The sequence below is a fragment of the Bubalus bubalis genome, chromosome 22 (genome assembly GCF_019923935.1).
Source record: "Bubalus bubalis isolate 160015118507 breed Murrah chromosome 22, NDDB_SH_1, whole genome shotgun sequence".
Taxonomy (NCBI): Eukaryota; Metazoa; Chordata; class Mammalia; order Artiodactyla; family Bovidae; genus Bubalus; species Bubalus bubalis.
The window spans coordinates 999028-1023044 of NC_059178.1; the positions used below are offsets into that span (position 1 = coordinate 999028).

Here is a 24017-nt window from a genome sequence, read left to right on the forward strand (position 1 = left end):
TCTCTGACTTGATGGCACTACTCATTAAAACTGGGCTCAAACATGCAAAATCAACTGAGACCTGTGAGACAGATGGTCACCCACTGATGAGGGGGAAAAAAATTTAAGAAGTTTCAGGGTTCCCTCTGGAGGAAAACAGAAGAGCGGGTCCTAATTGCAACTAACCGGCTTGCTTGTCTAGACAGGAGAATGCCACCAGAAGGGCTACGACCGACGTCCCAGACACAAGCCAACCGCTCAAATGGGATAGATTTCTTTAAAGTGGTTACCTTAGATCCACGTGCTTAATGTGAGGCATTTTTCTTAAAGCCTGTAGCCGAAGCGTCTCCATGCAGTTTCCAGACATACAAAGCTTATCCACAGCTGCCAGCTTCTCCAGCACCTCTGGAAAGTCAGTGAATTCATTGAAAGAAAGACCAAGATAACTAAGCTGATGCATGTTCTCCAACTCAGCAGGAAGGGTCTGGAGAAAGTTTCCATCCAACAAAAATGTCTGTAAGCTAGCAAAGAAAATGTAAGAGTTATAAAGAGAATGTATACACTTTACATCTTTATTATTAACATTCGAGTTGTGTAACTATAGATCCTCTTACCAGAAAAAGGAAATATATTGCACTGTCCTTTGCAAAATGCTAAGGGCAGGGCCTGAGGTGATAATACACCAGAGAGAAAAGATCAGAGACAAGCATCTTAATCTTTTATTGAAAACTAAAATTATGACCAATTTTCTGAACCTGGATAGGCATAAATGGGAACACCACAAGCTGACTGCAATGTGAACCAGCCTAAATACTCATCTTTCATTGTTATTTAAAACAATTAACTTCTAAGTCTGACTTTTAAACATATGAGAAGATTCTATACTTTTCTCCTAAAAGAAATACAAATACTGAGATATCACTTTTCACCTGTACATCCATCCTTCTCTCTATAAATGGAAAGGAAAATGTATCCCATAGTATTTTCCTAATATTGGTAATAAAGATTTTTAGATAGTAGGATTTAGGGAGCTTCTAAAACATTTATTGTTGTATTTGCTATAGTATTTCATAGTATTTATATTCCTGATAAAGAACCTGCCTGCAATGCGGGAGACCCAAGTTTGATCCCTGGGTTGGGAAGGTCCCCTGGAGGAGGAAATGGCAACCCACTCCAGTATTCTTGCCTGGAGAATCCCATGGACAGAGGAGCCTGGTGGGTTACAGTTCATGGGGTTGCAAAGAGGTGGACATGACTGAGCAACTAACACTTTCAGTTTCATAATGAGCATGTGTAAGAGTTTAAGTAGTTTCACTTAATAAAACTGGAAGCAAATACGTAAAAAAAACCGAAAACCAAAAAACTAACTTCTAAGTCTTAGAATTCAACATAACTCAGGAAATGAGAAAATAACCCCTCCTCCTATATTTAGACACATTCATCTGTAGGGATCACTGGTTCTAAACCAGGATATTTTAATTTTTTACAAGATTTTCAAAGAAGCTACAAAATGAACTCCACACAAGAGCATGATCTCTCAATTTGGGGCAGAGCTGTCTACGACCAGCACAGCAGGCTGACTAGCCTCCTGTGTGATGGCCCCAGCGCAGCGTCCTGGGCAGGACCTCGGGGGGGCTGCAGGGAGGCTGGAGGACCTACTTGTGCATCGCTCCCACGGTGGCCGGGACGGCTCGGAGGGCATTGCATGACATGTTGAGCTCAGCCAGGGTCGGAATATTGCAGACCGCTAGTGGGAAGTCCCCTAAATGGTTGTTGGAAAGGTTAAGACTCTTCAACTTGGTGAACCTATCACAAAAACAAAACAAAGAAAAGATCAATGTCACAGATGCGTGACAGCACATGGCTTCAGCACCGCCTTGGAGGTAATCTAGTCCGACTCTGATCCAGCGGGGCAGAGCCCTCACAGGGCGAGCCAACAGCGGCGCTGGTAGCGCATCTTCAGATCCTAAGGCTGCTGCTCCACCTAAAAGAACGGTTCTATTTAAAACAAGCGTCACCCTAAGACAAGGTTGAGTATCTGAGGAGGTGAGTTTGCTGGAGTGAGACTTTCAGCGTCACCTTGGCTGGCTTAATTAACACCTGTGTGAGTAACAGAGAGGAAGGAAAAGTTCTTTAGGATTTCTCAGACAAGTCAAAAACCCAAACCTGAAATAATAAAAAGCCTCCTAATCTATCGAAACCACACTTTCTCCAGGGCGCCCAGTTCTGCAGCTCCAGCTAAAGAACCGGCCATCCTCGTCTCAGTCCCACGCTCGATCCTGCAGGCCACACAGCCTCCTGGAGGAGCTCCGCTTACCCAACTCTAACCACACTTTCCTCACTGCCTCTTTCTGCTGCTGTTGTTGAGTCGCTCAGTCATGTCTGACTCTTTGGGACCCCGTGGACTGTAGCCCACCAAGGCTCCTCTGTCCATGGGATTCCCCAGGGAAGAACACTGGGGTGGGTTGTCATTTCCTTCTCCAGGGGATCTTCCCCACCCAAGGATCAAAACCACGTCTCCTGTGTTGCAGGCGCGTTCTTCACCATCAGCCACCTGGCAAGTCCACAGCTCTCTCCAGACCTTCTCTCCTTCCCTCCTGCCTACTGCACAGTCAGGCATCACAGAGCTGGTCCTCGTCAGTCTCCTCTCTCTCTTTACCCTGCCTTCCTTGGCACTGTTTCCCTGGTCCGTGGACAATGCTCTCTGACCTGTCACAGCCCCTCTCCTCTCCCCTGACCTGCCAGCAGCACCTCTAGCCAAAACTGAACTCCCCATCTTTATCCCAGACCAGCACTTCCTCCTGTTCTATTTCTGTTAATGGCTCTGTCATTTTCTCAGTTGTCCAAGCAATTAAAGCAATTCAAGAAGTCATCTCTAAATTCTCACTTTGGTTCTTTGCCAACCTCTACACATTTTCTGTTGAGAAGCGAATCTGATTACCTATTGCATTATGTCAATTATTTTAAAAACTGGCCATGCCTAAAGTCTAGGCACGGTGTACAATGCCTAAAACAGACACAGTATCTTAAAAATAAACTCAATTCAATCCAGTCAACATTTTAAAGAAACTGTCATGTGACTTCTTTACTGAATTCTAAATAAAAAATGTAAAGCTTTGCTCTAAACAGCTATGTACGTTTTATTCTAGATAGAAATCTGAGAATGTACATATCTGACAGGTTGACAGCGGTTTTCTTGGACGATGGAGTAACTCTAAAGTAAAAAACAAAGCTTAAGAATTACTCCTAAACTTAAATAATAACTAAAAAATTTTGTATTTTACCATTTGACTCATTAGTCCTTCTTGAAAGAGAATGTTCATCCTCTATTCTGACTATCCATGATCTATGTGACCCAAGCCAGAATTACAGGGTCTATTATTTCCAGCCCAGGAGTTCTCTAAGCAAAGTTGGGTGGCAATGGAAGACGTCCTTAAAACCCACTCAGGAGGTTCTCAAGCTCAAAATTATGTTCAAAACAACACTAAGGTGTCATTTGCCTCTTGTCACTCTCCTTTCCTCCCAAATGTCCAGGGGAGGTTGCCCGACGGCACACATCTCTGTGATGGCACACTTGTTTAGGAGCAGAAACAGCCTTGAGAATCCAACCGTCTTCAACTAAGCCAGGATTTAAAAGATTTGCAACAACGTAAAACAATGATATTCTTCTTTTTTTTGTTTTAGAAGGTAGTTATTTTTCATAAAAATATATATGTTAACAAGAATGGCATCTGTTTTCTAAATTAATTACTATATATTAAAATATTTTTCAGCTTAAATTTCTAATATAGTAAATATCAACCGCTTAATCCACAGAAATAAAAGCTGCTTAGGGTCCTCAATTTTTGAGACAGTAAAAGAATCCTGAGATAAAGTTGCCAGATAAAATACAGGGCTCCAGTTAAATTTCTATTTCAGACAAACAACAAATATTTTTTAGTATGTCTCAAATGTTGCATGAGACTTACTTATGCTAAAAAATATATATTCTTTGTTTTTCTGAAATTCAAATTTAACTAGATGCTTTTTTTCCCTTCTAATTCTGGCAACTTTGTCCTGAAATAGATAAAACTGCTGTTCCAGTCCAAACAAAAACAGTACCCTACCGTCTAGATTTGTTCCCTCCTTTGGTAGAACTGGCCACAGTTTTAAAATATGCATGAAATTAAACTAAACTGTTTTTTAAGAAGTTCCTCTATGAAGGAAAAAAATCCTGAACATTATCCAACACAATATAGCATGAAGACTTCAGAAAGTGGATAATGGAAGGATTACAATTCCAGTAATTACTCACGATGGAAAATGGAATCACTGGCTTTGTATTTGGAAAAGTATTTGTCAATAATGGGGGAAAAGATATATTCATCTATACAAACAATTTACTAGGACCACACCACTGCTGAGAAGAAAAGGAAATCAGTAGTGAGCTGAATGAGTAAAAGGCAGCTGACAATAATAATACTATAATAATAACTACAGGCCAAGAGTCCCTGTATAACAAGGAGTCCAGGCTCCCTCCCCCTACAGCTGTGCTGTCTGGCACAATCCCGGTAGATCCAGGTGGTTCCCGGGCACCTGCAACGGGACCAGTCAAAACTGACGTGTTTCTCTAATCATAAAACACACACTGGATTTCAAAGACTTAGTACATGTAAGTTCTATCAATTTTTCAGAACTGATCATTTTGATTTTGTGGTTGTTCATTTGGTAAGTTGTGTCTGACTCTCTGCAACCCCATGAACTGCAGCACGCCAGGCTTCCCTGTCCTTCACCAGTGCCCAGACTCACGAACACTGAATCAGTGATGCCATCCAACTACCTCATCCTCTGTTGCCCCGTTCACCTCCCGTCCTCAATCTTTCCCAGCATCAGGGTCTTTTCCAATGAGTCAGCTCTTTGCATCAGGTGGTTAAAGTACTGGAGCTTCAGTATCAGCATCAGTCCTTTCAATGAATATTCAAGGTTGACTGGTTTGATATCCTTGGTATCCAAAGGACTCTCAAGAGTCTTCTCCAACATCACAGTTTGAAAGCATCAACTCTTTGGGCTCAGCCTTCTTTATGGTCCAACTCTCATATCTGTACATGACTACTGGAAAAACCATAGCTTTGACTGTATGGACCTTTGTCAGTAAAGTGATGTCTCTGCTTTTTAATAAGCTTGTCTAGGTTTGTCATAGCTTTTCTTCCAGGAGCAAACTTTGTTCAGTGCTCATGGGGGCCTCTTCTGTAGGCCCACCCGCCCAGGACACTGTGCCCACAGCCCGAGGAGCAGACAGAGCCTGGGCCCACGGGCTGTGGGGCCCTGGTCCCTGCAGGATGCGGGATGGAGCTGGAGGCGGGAGAGGAGGAGACTCAGGCCACTGAGCCGGGCTCCCTGGGCCACCAGAGCCAACACAGAACCGCTAGGAGAGCACGGACTAGACTGCCCCCGGTCCAATGCAGAACCGCTAGGGGAACATACTGACTAGACGGCTCCCTGTCCAACGCAGAACCGTTAGGGGAGCACGGACTAGACTGTCCCCCGGCCGGCACCACAGGCACCAGCTGCCTGAGCTCTTTTACATCAAGAGGTCCTGGTAATGAACACGGAACTAATGAGCCACCACCAACAGGAAGAGCTCGGGGAAGGCCAAAGGAGACGCCACGTCCTCCCACCTCCCAGAGCCCTCCTCTCTGGCATCCACCTTGGCCAAGCACTGCGTGGCCCAGGGCAGACTGGGTCAGAATGACTGGCCAGGACAACCTGGAAGCTAATCCCACCACGAGGAAACCCGAGACCGCGAGCCACGCAGCAGAGCAGCTTTGCTGGGCTCACTGACCCCTCTGCTCTCCACCCTGGCGCCCCTCTCCAATAAAGTCTCGTTTTGTCAGCCCGTGTGTCTCCTCGCACAATTCATCTCCAAGTGTCAGATGAGAGTGTCAGGCCCTGGAAGGGGTCCCCCTTCCTGCCACAGAATCCCAAGGAGTCTGGGGATTCTAAACTTGAATCCAAAGGTGGTCATAAAAGTTTGTGTGTGAAGGCAGGAAGAGAGAATCTGTTTCAGTAACAGATTTTAGTTTATTAGAATTCACACACTTAGCTAAGTGGTCTAAGGCCTCCGTCTGCATGCCTGCCCTGGAACCTACACCCTCCAGGGCTGAACCCAGTCCGAGCAACTGAAACCTCTCTCACTCCGGCCCCACCTCGCTGAGGAGGCCCTGCACCCCCAACTGCTTCCGGAAACAAACGCAGCATGCAGCAGGCTTGTTCAGCCAACAAAGCATGATTGTTTCTGAGAACTCAAGTTCTTGATCAGAACACAGTAAAACCCAACTGTTTTGGAAACTCTAACCCTTAGTCTTCTTAGAGGTCCACCTTTTCTTTATGTCTATGGAAAGCTGCCAGGTTATGTGCATCTGCTGATTCAAAAACCCCTCCCCAGGAATGTAAGACGGAAGATCACCTAGGACCCCCTCCCTCTGGTCTCCAGGAGGGAGACAGACGTCTCAGGGCGGCGACCAGCCCAGAGGGAGGGGGCGATCAGGAGGGGCCCGCGCCCTTTCCACCCTTTGACAAAGAACGCAGGGGAGGGGGCAAGCGGACCCCACACCGTTACGGAAGAAAAGACTAGAAATCTCTGTCTCCGACAAAATAAAAGATTTTTAGTTCTGTCATGCTAACAGGTGAGACAGACAAGTAATCAAATGTGCACAGATCCAGATTCTAAAATAAAATTTGGCTGACTTTGGAAAAACACACATCTGGTGAAACTGCTTAAATAATTTTATGTTTAAAACTAACATTAACAGTTCTCAAACCATAAAATTAAATCCTTGGAAAGAAGTTACAGGAACTTCATTCATGTTCAATATAGGAAAGCAGAGGCAAATCCATGCATCAGACGATGGAAGATGCATAAAATTATTTTAAAGATGATTGTGATAATTACAGTTATCAGTTGATCAATAAAAAGATTCTTTTTGATACTTTAGAAATTAAAAGGAAAAGAAGCTGTGTGTGTGTGTGTGTGCTTTTTTTTTAATCTGTTATATGTATGGGCTTCCCTGGTGGCTCAGTAAAGAATATGTCTGCAATGTGGGAGACCAGGGTTTGACCCCGGGTTGGAAAGATCCCTTGGAGAAGGGAATGGCAACCCACTCCAGTATTCTTGCCTGGGTATACACACACAGGCACACACACAGTGCCAAGGTTAAAGAAAGCTGCTCAACATAGATACATCAGGACTTCTCCTTTCTCCTACTTTCTCATTACATCTTATTAGAGAGTTAGAGGCAAACAGATATCAATTACTAATCATTCTAAGTCACAGGCTGAAGAATGGCCTCAGAGTAGTGAGTGGAAAGCACACTTTCCACCATCGCTTGCCCTACAGAGGGCGACACGGTCGGCCCTGGAGGACGATGAACACTGTGAACTCTATGCACACTTAACTGCACACAGATCAGGCACAGCCCACACTCCCAAACCACTCAACAACCTGAGAAGTCTGACTTTACATTTACAGAGCTAACAAAACATTTTAAGAAAAGAGATATAACTCACGTTCATTTGTTCTGTAACAGAGCTCAGAGTAGGGAGAAGAAATCAAGTTAATATTCATCCACTCTAAGAAACACTGATCTTAGCTCTCCAAATGAAGTTCCATGGTACAGTTCTGCATGGAGCAAATGGCAGTGGGCAGTGTGAGTGTTAACTCCAGTCTGACTTAGTCTGAAGTTTCCAGGCACACTTCTGTCTCCATCTTAGGGGTCACACAAGAGCACAATCAACTAAACACTCTTGGTCATCTACAGAGACAAGAGCCTCTGATTGTGTTTTGTGAGAAAAAAATCATCAAGGTCCCTTGCAAACTAGGTATCCTAAAGGCCCTATAGCAAAATACATGATGGTTTGCAAAGGGGGGCCAAGAGGCGAGAGGAGCTCATAGGCGGGGACAGCCAACGCCAAGGGGACACATCGCTGCGGCCAGGGCAAACGGTGTTTCTTCCATTTGCGCTCCTGTGCTCACAGGAGCGGGAGACAGGACAGGAAGAAGGATGCTGCCCGCAGACACAAGACGCGCTCTGCTCTCCAGGGACTCAACCTACTTCCCTTTCCTTTCTCTCTCTAGCTTCTCAACCATAACTCATCAACAGCAGGGCCGGAAGGGCACACAGCTTAATGCTGCTGTTGGAACGGCAGCCATTCGTTTTGTCCCCGCACGGGCCTAGCCTCCTGGTCAACCTAGACAGCACTACAGCATGCTACGGCTTTCCAGTCTTCACTTAACGTTAAATGGATCTTGTTCCTCAGTCACTAAATTCCCAGCTAACATCTTCCAAGTTACTCTCTCCAACAAATCATTCAACTCGACAAAAGGAAAGGGTGTTTAGTTTCTTACATTAAACCCAAACGTTAACATGCATCATATTCATGCATCCAACTCCTTATAGCTCTATTATGTATATTTATTGGGTCATAGAGAAAGCAAGGGAAATTCCAGAAAAACATCTACTTCTGCTTCACTGACTACACTAAAGCTTTTGACTATGTGGATCACAACGAACTGGAAAATCCACGGAGACCATCTTACCTACCTCCTGAGAAACCTGTATGCGGGTCGAGAATGGGACATGAACAATGGACTGGTTCTAAACTGGGAAAGGACCACGGCTGTATACTGTCACCCTGCTAATTTAACTTATATGCAGAGTACATCATGGAAAGTGCCGGGCTAGACGAATCACAAGCTGGAATCAAGACTGCCAGGAGAAATATCACAACCTCAGATATGCAGATGATACAACTGTAATGGCAGAAAGTGAAGAAGAACTAAAGAGCATCTCGATGAGGGTCAAAGAAGAAAGTGAAAAATTTGCCTTAAAACTCAACATTCAAAAAACTAAGATTATGGCATCTGGTCCCATCACTTCATGGCAAACATTAATAGAAGGGGAAAAAGTGAAGACAGTGACAGGCTTTATTTTCTTGGGCTCCAAAATCACTGCAGATGGTGACTGCAGCCATGAAATTAAAAGACGCTTGCTCCTTGGAAGAGAAGCTATGACAAACCTAGACAGTACATTCAAAAGCAGAGACGTCACTTTGCCGACAGAGGTCCTCACAGGCAGAGCCATCGTGCTTGCAGGAGCTGTGCATGGACGTGAGAGCTGCACCACGAACAAGGCTGAGAGGCAGCGAGCTGGTGCTTTCACATCGTGGTGTCAGAGAATTAGAGCCTCTTGGACTGCAAGATCACACCAGTCCATCCTAAAGAAAATCAACCATCCCTGAATATGCACTGGAAGGCCTGATGCTGAAGCTGAAACTCCAATACTTTGGCCACCTGATGCGTAAAACCGACTCACTGGAAAAGACCCTTATTGCTGGGAAAGACTGAGGGCAGGAGGAGGAGGGGACGACAGAGGATGAGACGGTTGGATGGCATCACTGACTCAATGGACATGAGTCTGGGCAAACTCTGGGAGATAGTCAAGGACAGGGAAGCCTGGTGTGCTGCAGTCCATGGGGTCACAAAGAGTTGGACACGACTGAGTGACTGAATAACACCGGCAGATTTTAAAAACAGATCTACCAGCTGATTTCATTTTGGCCTCTAGAAAAACTGCCTGAGAGCAAGTACTCCTTAGAAAATGAAGAGAAGTCATGTTTTCTAAGGGTAGGAAAGAAAAGGCAAATAAACGTTCTAAGACATCACAGATGAGAAAAACAAATACACAAATGCTATCAATTCTCATATACCTCCCTGGCCTGGGCTTGCTTTATTACTATCATAGACTTGCTTAATCTTTCCTCCTTTCTCAGCCTCAATCTACCCACACTCAAAGATTTATATATAAGGTTCTTCCTGTGTCTGAGTTAAAGTAAGGGCTATATACAGCCCGTATTAATTTAGGAAATAAAACCAAATAAATAGCATGATGACTATCTGAGCTTTAGATCCACCTAAATCTTTAGTAAATTTCCTTCCAGGAACTAAGGGTACTGAGAAAGGAAAAACTAAGGCACTAGGAAAAGATGACTGTAAAATAAAATGACAGCATGGTGGAAACAGTTCTATTTTTAAACACAATCTAAATGTGTTTAAAATGAGTGTCACACACTGCACTCATGAAGAGGAAACTGCATTTGTCTTACTCAACGAGTTAAAGAAAAATCAATATTACTTTCTGGAGTTATTATTCCCCACAAGTGGGTCAATTATAAAAAGGTTCCCTGGGAGACTAGATTTCCATTTCATAGTAACAGTTCGAGTTTAACTTGTTTTTTTCCCTGTAGGGGGACAGGCTAATACAGGTTGGAAATTATTAGGTTTCAGTATTGAGTAATGAAGGCCCTGCTTGAGGGCCGAAGCCGTAAGTGTAACTCCAGGCTTAGCCCCCTGCTTTCCATTAATTATTAATTATGAAAAGCAGGCTCCCCTGTGGTCTGGAGACGCTGCATCTTAATGAAGAGTGCCAGCTGCCAGTGCTCTACAATACACGCTATATTCACTTCTAAGAGAAAAAGTGCTTTTACCTGGTTACCAAAATAATAGGTGCCCATTTTAACAACCTCGAGAAACAGGTAAACAAAATGTTAGTTAGCAGTCTCCCTGTGGGTGCTCAGTCGCTCCGTAATGTGTCACTCTGTGACCCCATGACCCTGCAATGCCACGGACTGTGGCCCGCCAGGCTCCTCTCGCCATGGGATTCTCCAGGCAAGAGCAGTGGTACAGTCGCTCAGTCATGTGTGATCCTGCAACCCCACGGACTGTGGCCCGCCAGGCTCCTCTCGCCATGGGATTCCCCAGGCAAGAATACTATAGTGGATTGCCACGCCCTCCTCCAGGGGATCTTCCCAACCCAGGGACTGAACCTGGGTCTCCTGCATTGCAGGTGGATTCTTTACCATCTGAGCCACCAGGGAAGCCCTACTTCCTTCCAAATCTCATCCTCCTGAGATAACCAGTGTGCAGATTACATCCCTCCAAAGCTTTCTTCCTTCTAAAACACACATATGAATAAACTGGAGATAACCTCCCTCCCTACTTGTTGAGTGGGATTGTACACGCACTTTTCCAACTTGTTTTCTTGCCTAATACAAGTCTTCTCTCTGCGGCAGCGCCTAGGGGTCTGACTCAGCCTTCTGAGAGCTGCACAACACGGAGCGCAAGCGCCAGCTCCTGCCCCAGCGCTGTGCCGACCAGCACCAGTCGCTTGCTGGCAGAAACAATTCAGCCTATTTGTTTGTGCATCAGTGATTTTTATTTTGCAGGGTTTATGGTTGCCCAATGCCATGGATATTTCTGAAACCCAAAGAGCTCTAAAAATTGAGAGATTTTTCTTTGATTCATGCGGTGGCAAAAATGATCTAAAGTGATGTGAATCTTCATCTGTTTTTCCCTTAGAAATACAAAGGTGTTTGCTTATGGAGTGTTTTCCCAAACCTATATATTATGCAGTACATGTACAGTATTATCTTTGAAACTCTCTGAAATCTGAGCCACAAATAGCCTCAAGAGTCTTGGATTAGAGACTGTGAACCTGTATTTCTAAAAATATACCTGACGGGTCTAAGAGTATGTACAATCAAACATTTTTAAACTTTCTCGTTTTTATACGACTTTTAACGCTCACTTTCCATCCACAGCTATCACAGGGCATTGGCTGCCCTCCCCGTGCTGTGCACCTTTGAGCCTGTCTTACACCTAAGAGTTTGTATCTCCCACTACATGCTTATTTGTATTAACACATACAGCAAAAAATAGCAAAAGTTGTGGAAATTCACACTCCCAGTCACAGAGGGTTTCTTCCTGCACTGTCTCTGCTGCCTCTAATGTTAGCCGCCTTTGCTAACGTTAGCTTTGCTGCTAATCTGATGGGCAAAAGTTGTACCAGCTCATTTCAACTGCTCTTTCTCAATGAAGTTCATCTTTTCATGAAGTTCACCTCTGGAATACAGCCATATTCTTTTGACTGTTTTTATCCTGGGCTACTCGTCTTCTACGCAGTAATTTGCAGGCGCTCCCTGAACACCGCGTGCCCAGGAGCTCCCTGACACCGCGTGCCGTTTGGCACTGTGTGCTCCACGCAAGCCATGAGACGCTCCAGCCTGCAGCTTCATTTCTCCCTCTGCGAACGCTGACTTTAGCCACACAGTAATTGTATTTGTTCAAATTTGGCAACTTTTTCCTTTATGGAATCTATGTTTTTCACCTTGCTTGAGAAAGTCCTCTTACCCGCAAAGTGGCACAAATATTCTCCTGTATTTCCTTCTAATATCTATATATTTTTTACATTTAGATTTTAATTTCACCTAATATTTATGTTCGATGGAGGTCCAAGTTGCTTTTTTTCTGTTTTTCTGGTAACTAAATATGCCAGTACCATTTATTAAATAAACCATCCACTTGGATTTCTATTCAATTTAAATAAATTTCATGCACTAGGGGAAGACAATAAAAAGAGAAAAGTGTGGTGCTGTTCCAGTAAAACAGATGAAAAAAAGGCCTGGGTGGAAACCACTGCATTTATCGCCTCTCTTTTCTTCCTCCCAAACGCCTGCATTGTTTGTCCTCCCTCGCAGCCCGCCTTGTGGCCCTGACTCAGCAAAACGCTTTGATGAAGTTATTAGTCAGACACAGTGACTTTCCTCTTTTAGCTTTAGAAGAACAAATCTTGGGAAGCATGTAAAACGTGCACTGAAGGCCTTTCTTCACGAGAAATGTTAGTTAAGTCAAAGAATGAAAGAGACGTCACTCAGCGGCTTCCCGCTCGTCCTCCACAGACTCCTCAAGCTCAAACTCCTTCAATGTGAAACTGTCTTGGCTTATGAACTTACTCCCACATCCTGTTTTAATATTTTTTGCCCTGGTCCAGGAATGATATAGGGCAACCTGGACATGCTATAATTATTTTATAAGAAAGAAAAATAATTTGACAGATACTTAAGAGTCTCTCTTCTCCTGGATGATGAAGAAAAGAGAGAATACATTTTGCCCCATGTTCTTCTCGGACTCACCTGCAGCTGTGTGGCATGAGAAACCTTTGAGTCTTTGGGCAGCTGCAGAACTGCTGGGAACTTCCACTTCAGAAAGCATGACTCAGCTCCTCGGAGCATCACACTCCTCTCCGCGCCCCTGAATCGTACTGCTCTGGCACCAAACTCTCACTGGTGACTTTTCCATTCATTTCTTAGGGCGGCACTTTTCCCTGCTGTCCCCTTACAACTTCGGAAACGAAGCCGCATACACACAACATTCTGTTCCAAGGCCTGAGTGGCCTGCTGGCTTTGTTCATGGTTAGCACCCACTAGGGTCCTTCTGGGAAGCTTAGCACAGCTAATGCTAATCGAGCCCACTGCCAGCTTCTCAACAAACAGATGGGTACACAGCGAGAGACTTTATTTTTGGGGGCTCCAAAATCACTGCACATGGTGACTGCAGCCACGAAATTAAAAGATGCTTGCTCCTTGGAAGGAAAGTTATGACCAACCTAGACACCATATTAAAAAGCAGAGATATTACTTTGGCAACAAAGGTCCATCCAGTCAAAGCTATAGTTTTTCCAGTGGTCATGTATGGATGTGAGAGTTGGACTATAAAGAAAGCTGAGCACCAAAGACTTGATGCTTTTGAACTGTGGTGTTGGGGAAGACTCTTGAGAGTCCCACGGACTGCAAGGAGGTCCAACCAGTCCATCCTAAAGGAAATCAGTCCTGAATATTCGGGCTGATGTTGAAGCTGAAACTCCAATCCTTTGGCCACCTGATGCGAAGAACTGACTTATTGGAAAAGACCCTGATGTTGGGAAAGATTGAAGGCGGGAGGAGAAGGGGACGACAGAGGAGAGGATGAGATGGTTGGATGGCATCACCAACTCAATGGATGTGAGTTTGGGTAAACTCCGGGAGTTGGTGATGGACAGGGAGGCCTGGCGTGTTGCAGTCCATGGGGTCGCAAAGAGTCGGACATGACTGAGCAACTGAACTGACTGAACCAGCTTCTCAACATTCAAGCAAAATAAATGGAAACCACCCCATCTTAGTCCTCATCACCGTAAATGACTGTCAGTATACGCAAAACAACCATAACACCTTCTCATAGGACTAAAAAACAAAAATAAACACATGCATGTTTTTACTTGGATAAAATTTAACATTTATGGCCACAGAAGGATCAGAGCAACATTTTCTTAAAAACTGTTGCAGATGTTAAAAAAGCCAAATAAGTAAACCAAAACTACAACACACAGACATCATTTTTCCAGAATAACCATCAAGGAAATAAGGAGCACTCAAGCGTGGGCAATAATTACAACAGACATGCTGCTGTAAGGGCAAATTAGAGCATTCCCCAAAGAGAGAAATTTTTACTTTAATCCTCCCTTTTAAGAATAGTTCAAACAAGAGGCATTTATTGGTTACTTCCTCTGTGCCAAATCCTAGACTCAGTTAACCCTATGGATACAACAGCCGACAAGACCGAGTTCCTGTCCACAGCAAGGGGAGGGAGCAGCATGCCGGAGCAGGCTGCTGTGAATCCAGGAATCACATTACACAGAGGACCACCCCAAACCACAAGACGGTAACCACGTGGAAATAGCAGTCACTAGGTCACAGGAGCTCTGCACCATCTAACTCAGGAAAACAGTTAAGTCATAAGTGGCATGAAGCTGTCATTTTCTGATTCTTTCATAAACTGGCAAGACAATAAAAAAAAAAGGTATCTTAAGTTACAGTTAAACATCTCTCTTATCAAATAGTTTCTCACTTTATCCATGACTACATTTTGTCATTTTTCTCACCAACAGATCTGCCCATAGTTAGCCAATTTCATCACGACACTATTCGAAGGATGTTTAATACTAACCACCACACTATCCTGGAGAAGGGAATGCCTACACACTCCAGCGTTCTTGCCTGGAGAATCCCACTGACTGAGGAGCTTGGTGGTCCATGGGGTTGCAAAGAGTGGGACACGACTGAGCAACTAAGCACAAAAGCCCCCCGCTAGCAGGACAAATAAGAAAACATTTCTGTAACAGGCAGAAAACAGACAGCTATTTCTACTCTCAAAGCAGAGAAGACCCACACAGTATACTTGGATAAAATCCCAGGTGAGTCATACAAGGATATGTAAAAATGAAAACCAGGTAACGTCTCTTTCAAGGATATTAGATTACCAAAGGAGAAGGTGAACACAAGCTAAGGCTGGAGAGAATACTTATGTCATGAAAACATGCTTAGACGTGAAAAGCTTAAAAGTTTGTATCACGAACAGACCAGGAATATCTGGTATTTAAACAGAAAAAATTCTAATACCCAAAGTTTAGTAGGTATAATAAAAATCTGATCCTAGGACTGAACCATTCACTCACTGGACACTTTCAGAGTTCGCATTGGGCACAGAGGTGTGTGAGGCATGCACATGTGTGAATGAGGCATAGCTTTCCCCTTAAGGAACTGGACACAGCTTGGGAGCGAAGCTGCTATAATGAAAAGCAGAAGATGAAAACGTACTGGGAAAAAATACCGCGAGTGCTTACAGAAATGGCACTTGTCTCAAAGGGACATGAATAGGCAGATGGGGAATCTAAAAGAGAACGTTCAGAAAAAACAGGGGTGCGACCGTGCCTCCGATGTCAGGAAGCACTGCTGGAAGGCAGCGGTCTGTCCCCGTCACCAGAGGTTCTGATTCAGCAGGTCTGGGATGAAACCCAGGAATCTCTGTTTCTAGTAAATACCCCAGGTGATTCTGATGTAGGCACTGCACAAATCACATTTTGAGAAACACTAATTTGGAGGGCAAAAGCTCTATTCCTGGAAAACAGTAAGCAAATACACTCTTAAGCAGAAAGCAAGCTGTGGTTGTAAAGGATGCTTAAAGACTTTTCAGAGAGCCTCGAATTCCAGATGAAGACACTGCTATTCACCTATGGAAATTACTGAACAGGGATATAACCTATCTAGAATGCACAGGTTTGTGTGCGACATGAATGAATGACCACCACCCTCTCCCTTCTGGTGCTTCCTCTACACACACACTGGGGAGAAAGTAAGGCTTCTAGCAGAAATTTTTAAACTGGAGGAAAGAACAACTGTTTGGAAAGTCAGACCTTCCCTTAGGTTTCTTGTTAATTCCGAGTCCCAAGGACATCACCAGGGCAGGATGGGCGTGCCGGCATCGGGAGGCCTCCGTCAAGTGCCCTGCCAGCTCCAGCACCGTCCTAACCCGCCATGGAAACGACGGCGGGAACCCGACTGCTCCAGGGGACAGTGAGGGACAGCAAATCACAAAATTACACTCAGGACCAACAGAAACCCTCGCAGGCCTTTGGTTTTCCAGTTCCGCATGTGTGCTGCAGAGGCGCTCCAGTCACCGTGTGCGTCTGACGCGAGGCGAGGGAGAGAGGGAGAAAGAGGAACACCACTGCTTCCATCAGCAGCCTCAGGCTGGCGACCCAAACCTGTTTCAGAGTCACCAGGAACGATGTTACTCGTGTTTCCAAGTCCCCAATCATGATGATATTAAACCAGCAACAACCACAAAATTGGCCCGCTTGCTGCATGCTTAACCTGTCCCCTAAGAGCTAGGCAGGGGGGAAAGTTGGTTTCCACGCAGAATAGCAAATTTCTGCAAATATTATGTTTAACATTAAACTCTAACAGTTGAAACTTGAGAGTCCAGTGAAGAGCTCCACGAAAATAAACAGAAAAATAGAACCGGCCAGAATACAATAGCCTCGCTGGATTCAAGCCAAGGGTTCTGAAAATTCCTACCCACTTTTTATTTCAGTGGGGGAAAAAAAAAAGTTAAAGAACATCTTAAAGGATCCCAAGAAGTCAACAGAGCAAACCGAATTTAATGCAGTCTGGTTAATAAATAAAGCTTTTGTTTCTCTCTGAGCTCTCTTCTAAACACACTGTACGAGGGAAGAAGAAAATAGGCTATTATGGCCAGAAATGAGGCTGGGAGCCTTAGCCAAGGAGGGCACCGTGGGCTGCACAATCGCAGTGCCCCTAGCTTTAAGCAAAGGCTTTCCTTTGATCAGACGCTCAGGGAAGGAAAAGGGGAACTGTGTGAGCTGGAAAACTTCCCAAGAGGATCAAAATTCCATCTGAAAAGCAAAGCTGTGTAAGAAAGGAACATCCAGTGTTGGGAAGAGTTAACTGGAGGAAGGGCATTCCATACAGTCTCTGAAATTCCTTAGACACTTGGCAAGCCTCCCACCAAACCCAGCAGTAGAAATTCCTTCCTGAAGTTTTCTCTCCTTGAGCAGCAACTGTGCTGTGTTTTCTCTCTAACGCATCGGCTGTGCCCTTTCTTCACAATGAGCCACTCCTGTTCGCTTGTAGTATTTTTTATATGACAGAGCATCTTCAAAGAAGCGGAAGCTGTTCTGAGTACTGCAGTCTATGTTCGGCAAATAAGCTGAAAAAATATTTTGGCATGCCACTCCCGATCCCACTATGTTAATGAATTATCACTATTTCCATTAAAAGTGAGTTTTCAGGAATCACTGACAAAAACAAAAATTAAAATTTCTCTTTCTATAAATACCTGGAGATTTTATTGGCAATTAAATCATCTCATGGAGACTCAAATGTAGCAAATTGAGCTTTCTAAGAAGAAAAGTACTTGATAAATGCCAGGCATAATTATGAGTTTCTAAATGTTCATTTCTTTACAGCTTTCATTCTTTTACACTCACATACTTGCACACCTAACCAACTTCATTCCTTCACTCCCATCTGAAAAATTCTCACCCCTCCCATCTCTCTTATCTTTTCAGCTAAAGGAATTACACGTCTAATCAGACAACCTTTGAAGCACCATGGGAAAGCGACCAGAAACATACACATGCAAATTATTACCATCAAACTTTGCTTCTGAGTTTCCTCTGACCCTGCTCTCGGTAAGCACGGCACTGGCCTGTCACCGCCGAGGGGCTCTGACAGACGCCCTACAAACTGCAGACCTGTTGGCGCAGCACGGCTACTCGTGAAGCTGTAACAAGGGACAGGTTCAGCTCTTTTAATGTAAAAGTACATTTCAAATGTTTGAACACCAAAATCATTTAATATAAATAAGTTCACACTGCTCTGATACCGTGTTCAAAACAATAAAACTAAGACAAAGGAAGGAAAATTATATTCCTTGAATTTAAGCCAGCAAAAACTTGTCCTCTTCATTGACTTTACAAAGAAACTTAATATATTTTATTAACAATCTTAGGACTAATACCACCTGCAGCATCTAAGTGGAATACAGTTAACATAAGTGACATAGTACCTACAATAGATAGAGGTAAAGAACGCACCGTAATTATTAGTAACATACAGAATCCAGAAACAAACCACTAAAACTACCAAAAATTACTCTGATTTTGCCTCTCCTCTATTTTTGAAAACTGACTGAAAAGCTCCAATGCCAATAGAGGAAAAACAAACACTCGGGCTTCCAAGAACAACGATTTCTCTGAAGCTGCCGGCCTGTGGGCAGACATCAGCACGCCGCCTTTCCAGAATGAGAATGCTGCTGCAAACGCCGCTTTATATGCTCTGTGAAAACGCTCGTTTGGTTAAGGTGAGAATTTGCAATAGAAAGAATAATTAGGGGGATATGTGGTTAAAAGAAGAAGTCTCACAACGCCTGTTATAAATGCATTATATGTAAAGTTTTTCTCTGGATATCTGCCCTAACACTGTAACCTAGAAATTCATCCCTTGAGATTTGGTAAAAACTTAAAAATAAATTATCCTTTGGTTCTTCTCTAACATATTCCCTGTGAAAGACACACTTGAGATGAACAAAAATTCCTTCAACATGCAACTAAAAACAAGAAATTAAATATATGGCGTTATCTCAAAAATACCATACTACCTGTACGATCCTAAATAAGTCACATTTGTGCTTTCTGAAGTATAACTGAGTTATAAATACATATAATTTCAATTTCTAGTACTGAACACCTGTGTGCATGTACACATATAAACTTATTACTTTGAAAACTTAGCAAAAAAATCCTTCATGGATAATGGGGATGGGAGACCAAAATCTCAGATTAGTATGTGGTGGTAAAGAAATTGGTTTAAAGCCTAGGGTTTTTTTTGTTGTTGTTGTTGCTTTATTTTGTTTTTAACAAAGGGCAACACAACATCATCCTCACAAAATGCTCAGACCCCACAAACCAAGCCCCCTCAGCCTGTCTCCCCAACACATAATGTCACAGAAACTTAACGAACCTTGGCTAGCAGTGAAAACCTGAAAAGTCTTCCCCCTTAAATCAAAGTTACAGCTTTATATTAAAACTACATACTATACAGTGCAAGCTGATAGTATGTAACTGGATATGTTTTGTTCTGCTTTTAAAAAGGCAAATGAAAGATGCTGGACCCAAGTCCGTACTATACGACTCACAGATATCATGAACAGAAACAGGCAGCAGCACCGTGTGGTGTCAGCAGTGGGGACAGCGGTCACCCTTGGGGTTGAGAGGAGGGCACAGGGCATCAGGAGCCGACCGCTCAGCACGCACACCGCCCACACGTGCTCTCTGGCTGGAAGCCTATCAAACTGTACTTTGGTTATACGTCTACAAAAAGACTTTCGAAAGAGTATATAAGGAATAAAAGGAGACCCCAGGTCCTCTCCCCAGTTTACTCCCTGGAGGAAACTGAACCCTGGCTTGAAGACATCAGGAGAAGAAGAGAGCACTGCTCTGAAAGCAGGGGTCAACCACAAATGCACACACTGAGCCCTGAGATTCGAGCTCCGTCTCCGCTGCACTCCCTGGGCCCCGGCATGCTCTGCTCAGGTGGAAGACCAAAGCACTGCCCTAAAGAATACTGCTGCTGCTAAGTTACTTCAGTCGTGTCCAACTCTGTGCGACCCCATAGATGGCAGCCCACCAGGCTCCCCCGTCCCTGGGATTCTCCAGGCAAGAACACTGGAGTGGGTTGCCATTTCCTTCTCCAATGCATGAAAGTGAAAAGTGAAAGTGAAGTCGCTCAGTCGTGTCTGACTCTTTGTGACCCCATGGACTGCAGCCCACCAGGCTCCTGCATCCATGGGATTTTCCAGGCAAAAGTACTGGAGTGGGGTGCCGTTGCCTTCTCCAAAAGAATACTTACTCACCCCAGAGAGAAGACCCACAGATACTGTCTTTGGAAGTTCCCCAACGAAGCCAAAAGGCTCCACCCTTGACAGCCTTGCTGTAAAGATGCAGGGAGGACCTCGCCCACAGACCTCAGCACCCGATTCACTTCTCAGGGGCTCCCATTAAAGAGGAACAGAGAGCGAAGGATCACTGAGCATGCTGTCACTTCACTCGTGTCTGACTCTGTGCAACCACATGGACTCCAGCCCGCCAGGCTCTTCTGTCCATGGGATTCTCTAGACAAAAACACTGGAGTGGGATGCCATGATTGCCTCCAGGGGATCTTTCTAACCCAGTGATGGAACCCAAGACCCTTGCGTCTCCTCCACTGGCAGGCAGGTTCTTTACCACTAGCGCCACCTGGGAAGCCCTAAAGGATCACCAGTGAGGTAGCATAAAAGTCAGACAACTACACAAACAGGAAAAAAGAAACCAAGACAGCAAAAGATACATCGTCAGAAAAGGAAGAAATGCACCCATTGTGGGGAAGAGGGGTGGAGACGGTGGGGACAGAATGCTGCTAAAATGCACACTAATTAAACACACAAACAAGAAAGACCTCTTGAAAAATAAGGACAGCAGAAATTCAGAAGGTTAAGATAAAGTAGAGACATGTTGTTAAGAAGTAGGGCATTAAGAAGAAAATTAGAGCATCAGAGGACAAACGAGGAGGTCCTGCCTAACAGGAATTCAGAGGAAGAACCAGAGGAATAAAAGAGAAAATAGAATGGGAAGAAACTACTACAAAATATGAGAAAGTTTTCCAGAACTGAAAGACATACTTTTTTTTTTTTTCAGATCAAGTGTTCATCTTAGTGGCTGAAATGAACAGAGTGCCAGAAAAGAAAATCCTAAAGGAGCCACCCCACGCCCGAGGTCAGGGGTGGTGGCTGAGAGGAGCTACCCAGAGTCCGAGGTAAGGAGCAGCAGCTGCACTTTGCTGGAGCAGCCGTGAAGAGAGACCCCACGTCCAAGGTAAGTGAAACCCAGGTAAGACGGTAGGCACCGAGAGAGGGGATCGGGGACAGATAGACTGAAACCACAATCACAGACAACTAGCCAATCTGATCACATGGACCACAGCCTTGTCTAACTCAATGAAACTAAACCATGCCATGTGGGGCCACCCGATGGATGGGTCGTGGTGGAGAGGTCTGACAGAATGTGGTCCACTGGAGAAGGGAATAGCAAACCACTTCAGTATTCTTGCCTTGGGAATGCCATGAACGTTATGAAAAGGCAAAAAGATAGGACACTGAAAGAGGAACTCCCCAGGTCAGTAGGTGCCCAATATGCTACTGGATATCAGTGGAGAAATAACTCCAGAAAGAGTGAAGGGATGGAGCCAAAGCAAAAACAATACCCAGCTGTGGATGTGACTGGTGATAGAAGCAAGGTCCGATGCTGTAAAGAGCAATATTGCATAGGAACCTGGAATGTCAGGTCCATGAATCAAGGCAAATTGGAAGTGGTCAAACAGGAGATGGCAAGAGTGAACATCGACATGCTAGGAATCAGCGAACTAAAATGGACTGGAATGGGTGAATTTAACTCAGATGACCATTATATCTACTACTGTGGGCAGAAATCCCTTAGAAGAAATGGGAGTAGCCATCATGGTCAACAAAAGAGTTCGAAATGCAGTACTTGGATGCAATCTCAAAAACGACAGAATGATCTCTGTTCGTTTCCAAGGCAAATCAATATCACAGTAATCCAAGTCTATGCCCCGACCGGTAATGCTGAAGAAGCTGAAGTTGAACAGTTCTATAAAGACCTACAAGGCCTTCTAGAACTAATACCCAAAAAAGATGTCCTTTTCATTATAGAGGACTGGAATGCAAAAGTAGGAAGTCAAGAAACACTTGGAGTAACAGGCAAATTTGGCCTTGGAGTACAGAATGATGCAGGACAAAGGCTAATAAAGTTCTGCCAAGAGAATGCACTGGTCATAGCAAACACCCTCTTCCAACAACACAAGAGAAGACTCTACACATGGACATCACTGGATGGTCAACACTGAAATCAGACTGATTATATTCTTTGTAGCCAAAGATGGAGAAGCTCTATACAGTCAGCAAAAACAAGACATGGACCTGACTGTGGCTCAGATTATGAACTCCTTATGGCCAAATTCAGACTGAAATTGAAGAAAGTAGGGAAAACCACTAGACCATTCTGGTATGACCTAAATCAAATCCCTTATGATTATACACTGGAAGTGAGAAATAGATTTAAGGGACTACATCTGATTGACAGAGTGCCTGATGAACTATGGACGGAGGTTCATGACATTGTAGAGGAGAAAGGGATCAAGACCATCCCCATGGAAAAGAAACCCAAAAAAGCAAAATGGCTGTCTGAGGAGCCCTTACAAATAGCTATGAAAAGAAGGGAAGCAAAAAGCAAAGGAGAAAAGGAAAGATATACCCATTTGAACGCAGAGTTCCAAAGAATAGCAAGGAGGGATAAGAAAGCCTTCCTTAGCGATCAATGCAAAGACATAGAGGAAAACAACAGAATGGGAAAGACTAAAGATCTCTTCAAGAAAATTAGAGATACCAAGGGAACATTTCATGCAAAGATGGGCTCGATAAAGGACAGAAATGGTATGGACCTAGAGAACCCAAAGATATTAAGAAGAGGTGGCAAGAATACACAGAAGAACTGTACAAGAAAGATCTTCACGACCCAGACAATCATGATGGTGTGATCACTGACCTACAGCCAGACATCCTGGAATGTGAAGTCAAGTGGGCCTTAGGAAGCATCACTACGACCAAAGCTAGTGGAGGTGATGGAATTCCAGTTGAGCTATTCCAAATCCTGAAAGACGATGCTGTGAAAGTGCTGCACTCAAGATGCCAGTAAATTTGGAAAACGCAGCAGTGGCCACAGGACTGGAAAAGGTCAGTTTTCATTCCAATCCCTAAGAAAGGCAATGCCAAAGAATGCTCAAACTACCGCACAATTGCACTCATCTCACATGCTAGCAAAGTAATGCTCAAAATTCTCCAAGCCAGGCTTCAGCAATATGTGAACTGTGAACTTCCAGATGTTCAAGCTGGTTTTAGAAAAGGCAGAGGAACCAGAGATCAGATTGCCAACATCCGCTGGATGATGGTAAAAGCAAGAGAATTCCAGAAAAACATCTCTCTCTGCTTTACTGACTATGCCAAAGCCTTTGACTGTGCGGATCACAATAAACTGTTGAAAATTCTGAAAGAAATGGGCATACCAGACCACCTGACCTGCCTCTTGAGAAACCTATATGCAGGTCAGGAAGCAACAGTTAGAACTGGACATGGAACAACAGACTGGTTCCAAATAGGAAAAGGAGTATGTCAAGGCTGTATATTGTCACCCTGCTTATTTAACTTATATGCAGAGTACATCATGAGAAATGCTGGGCTGGAAGAAGCACAAGCTGGAATCAAGATTGCTGGGAGAAATATTCAATAACATCAGATATGCAGATGACACCACCCTTATGGCAGAAAGTGAAGAAGAAGTAAAGAGCCTCTTGATGAAAGTGAAAAAGGAGAGTGAAAAAGTTGGCTTAAAGCTCAACATTCAGAAAACTAAGATCATGGCATCCAGTCCCATCACTTCAAATCACTGGCAAATAGGTGAGGAAACAGTGGCTGACTTTATGTTTCTGGGCTCCAAAATCACTGCAGATGGTGACTGCAGCCATGAAATTAAAAGACACTTACTCCTGGGAAGGAAAGTTATGACCAACCTAGACAGCATATTAAAAAGCAGAGACATTACTTTGCCAACAAAGGTCCGTCTAGTCAAGGCTATGGTTTTTCCAGTGGTCATGTATGGATGTAGGAGTTGGACTATAAAGAAAGCTGAGTGCTGAAGAATTGATGCTTTTGAACTGTGATG

General features: G+C 44.1%; 1 protein-coding gene across 1 annotated transcript in view; it reads right to left on the bottom strand.

The window, feature by feature from the left end:
• The window catches only part of PHLPP1 (PH domain and leucine rich repeat protein phosphatase 1), a gene marked incomplete at its 5' end in the record, with an annotated part of 223440 nt that overhangs the window by 59824 nt on the left and 139599 nt on the right, over nt 1–24017 (bottom strand). The window contains 2 exons of the mRNA XM_025273112.2: nt 270–500; nt 1639–1785. Of these exons, the coding sequence (XP_025128897.2) occupies nt 270–500; nt 1639–1785 (378 nt within the window). The remainder of the gene's footprint in view (nt 1–269; nt 501–1638; nt 1786–24017) is intronic.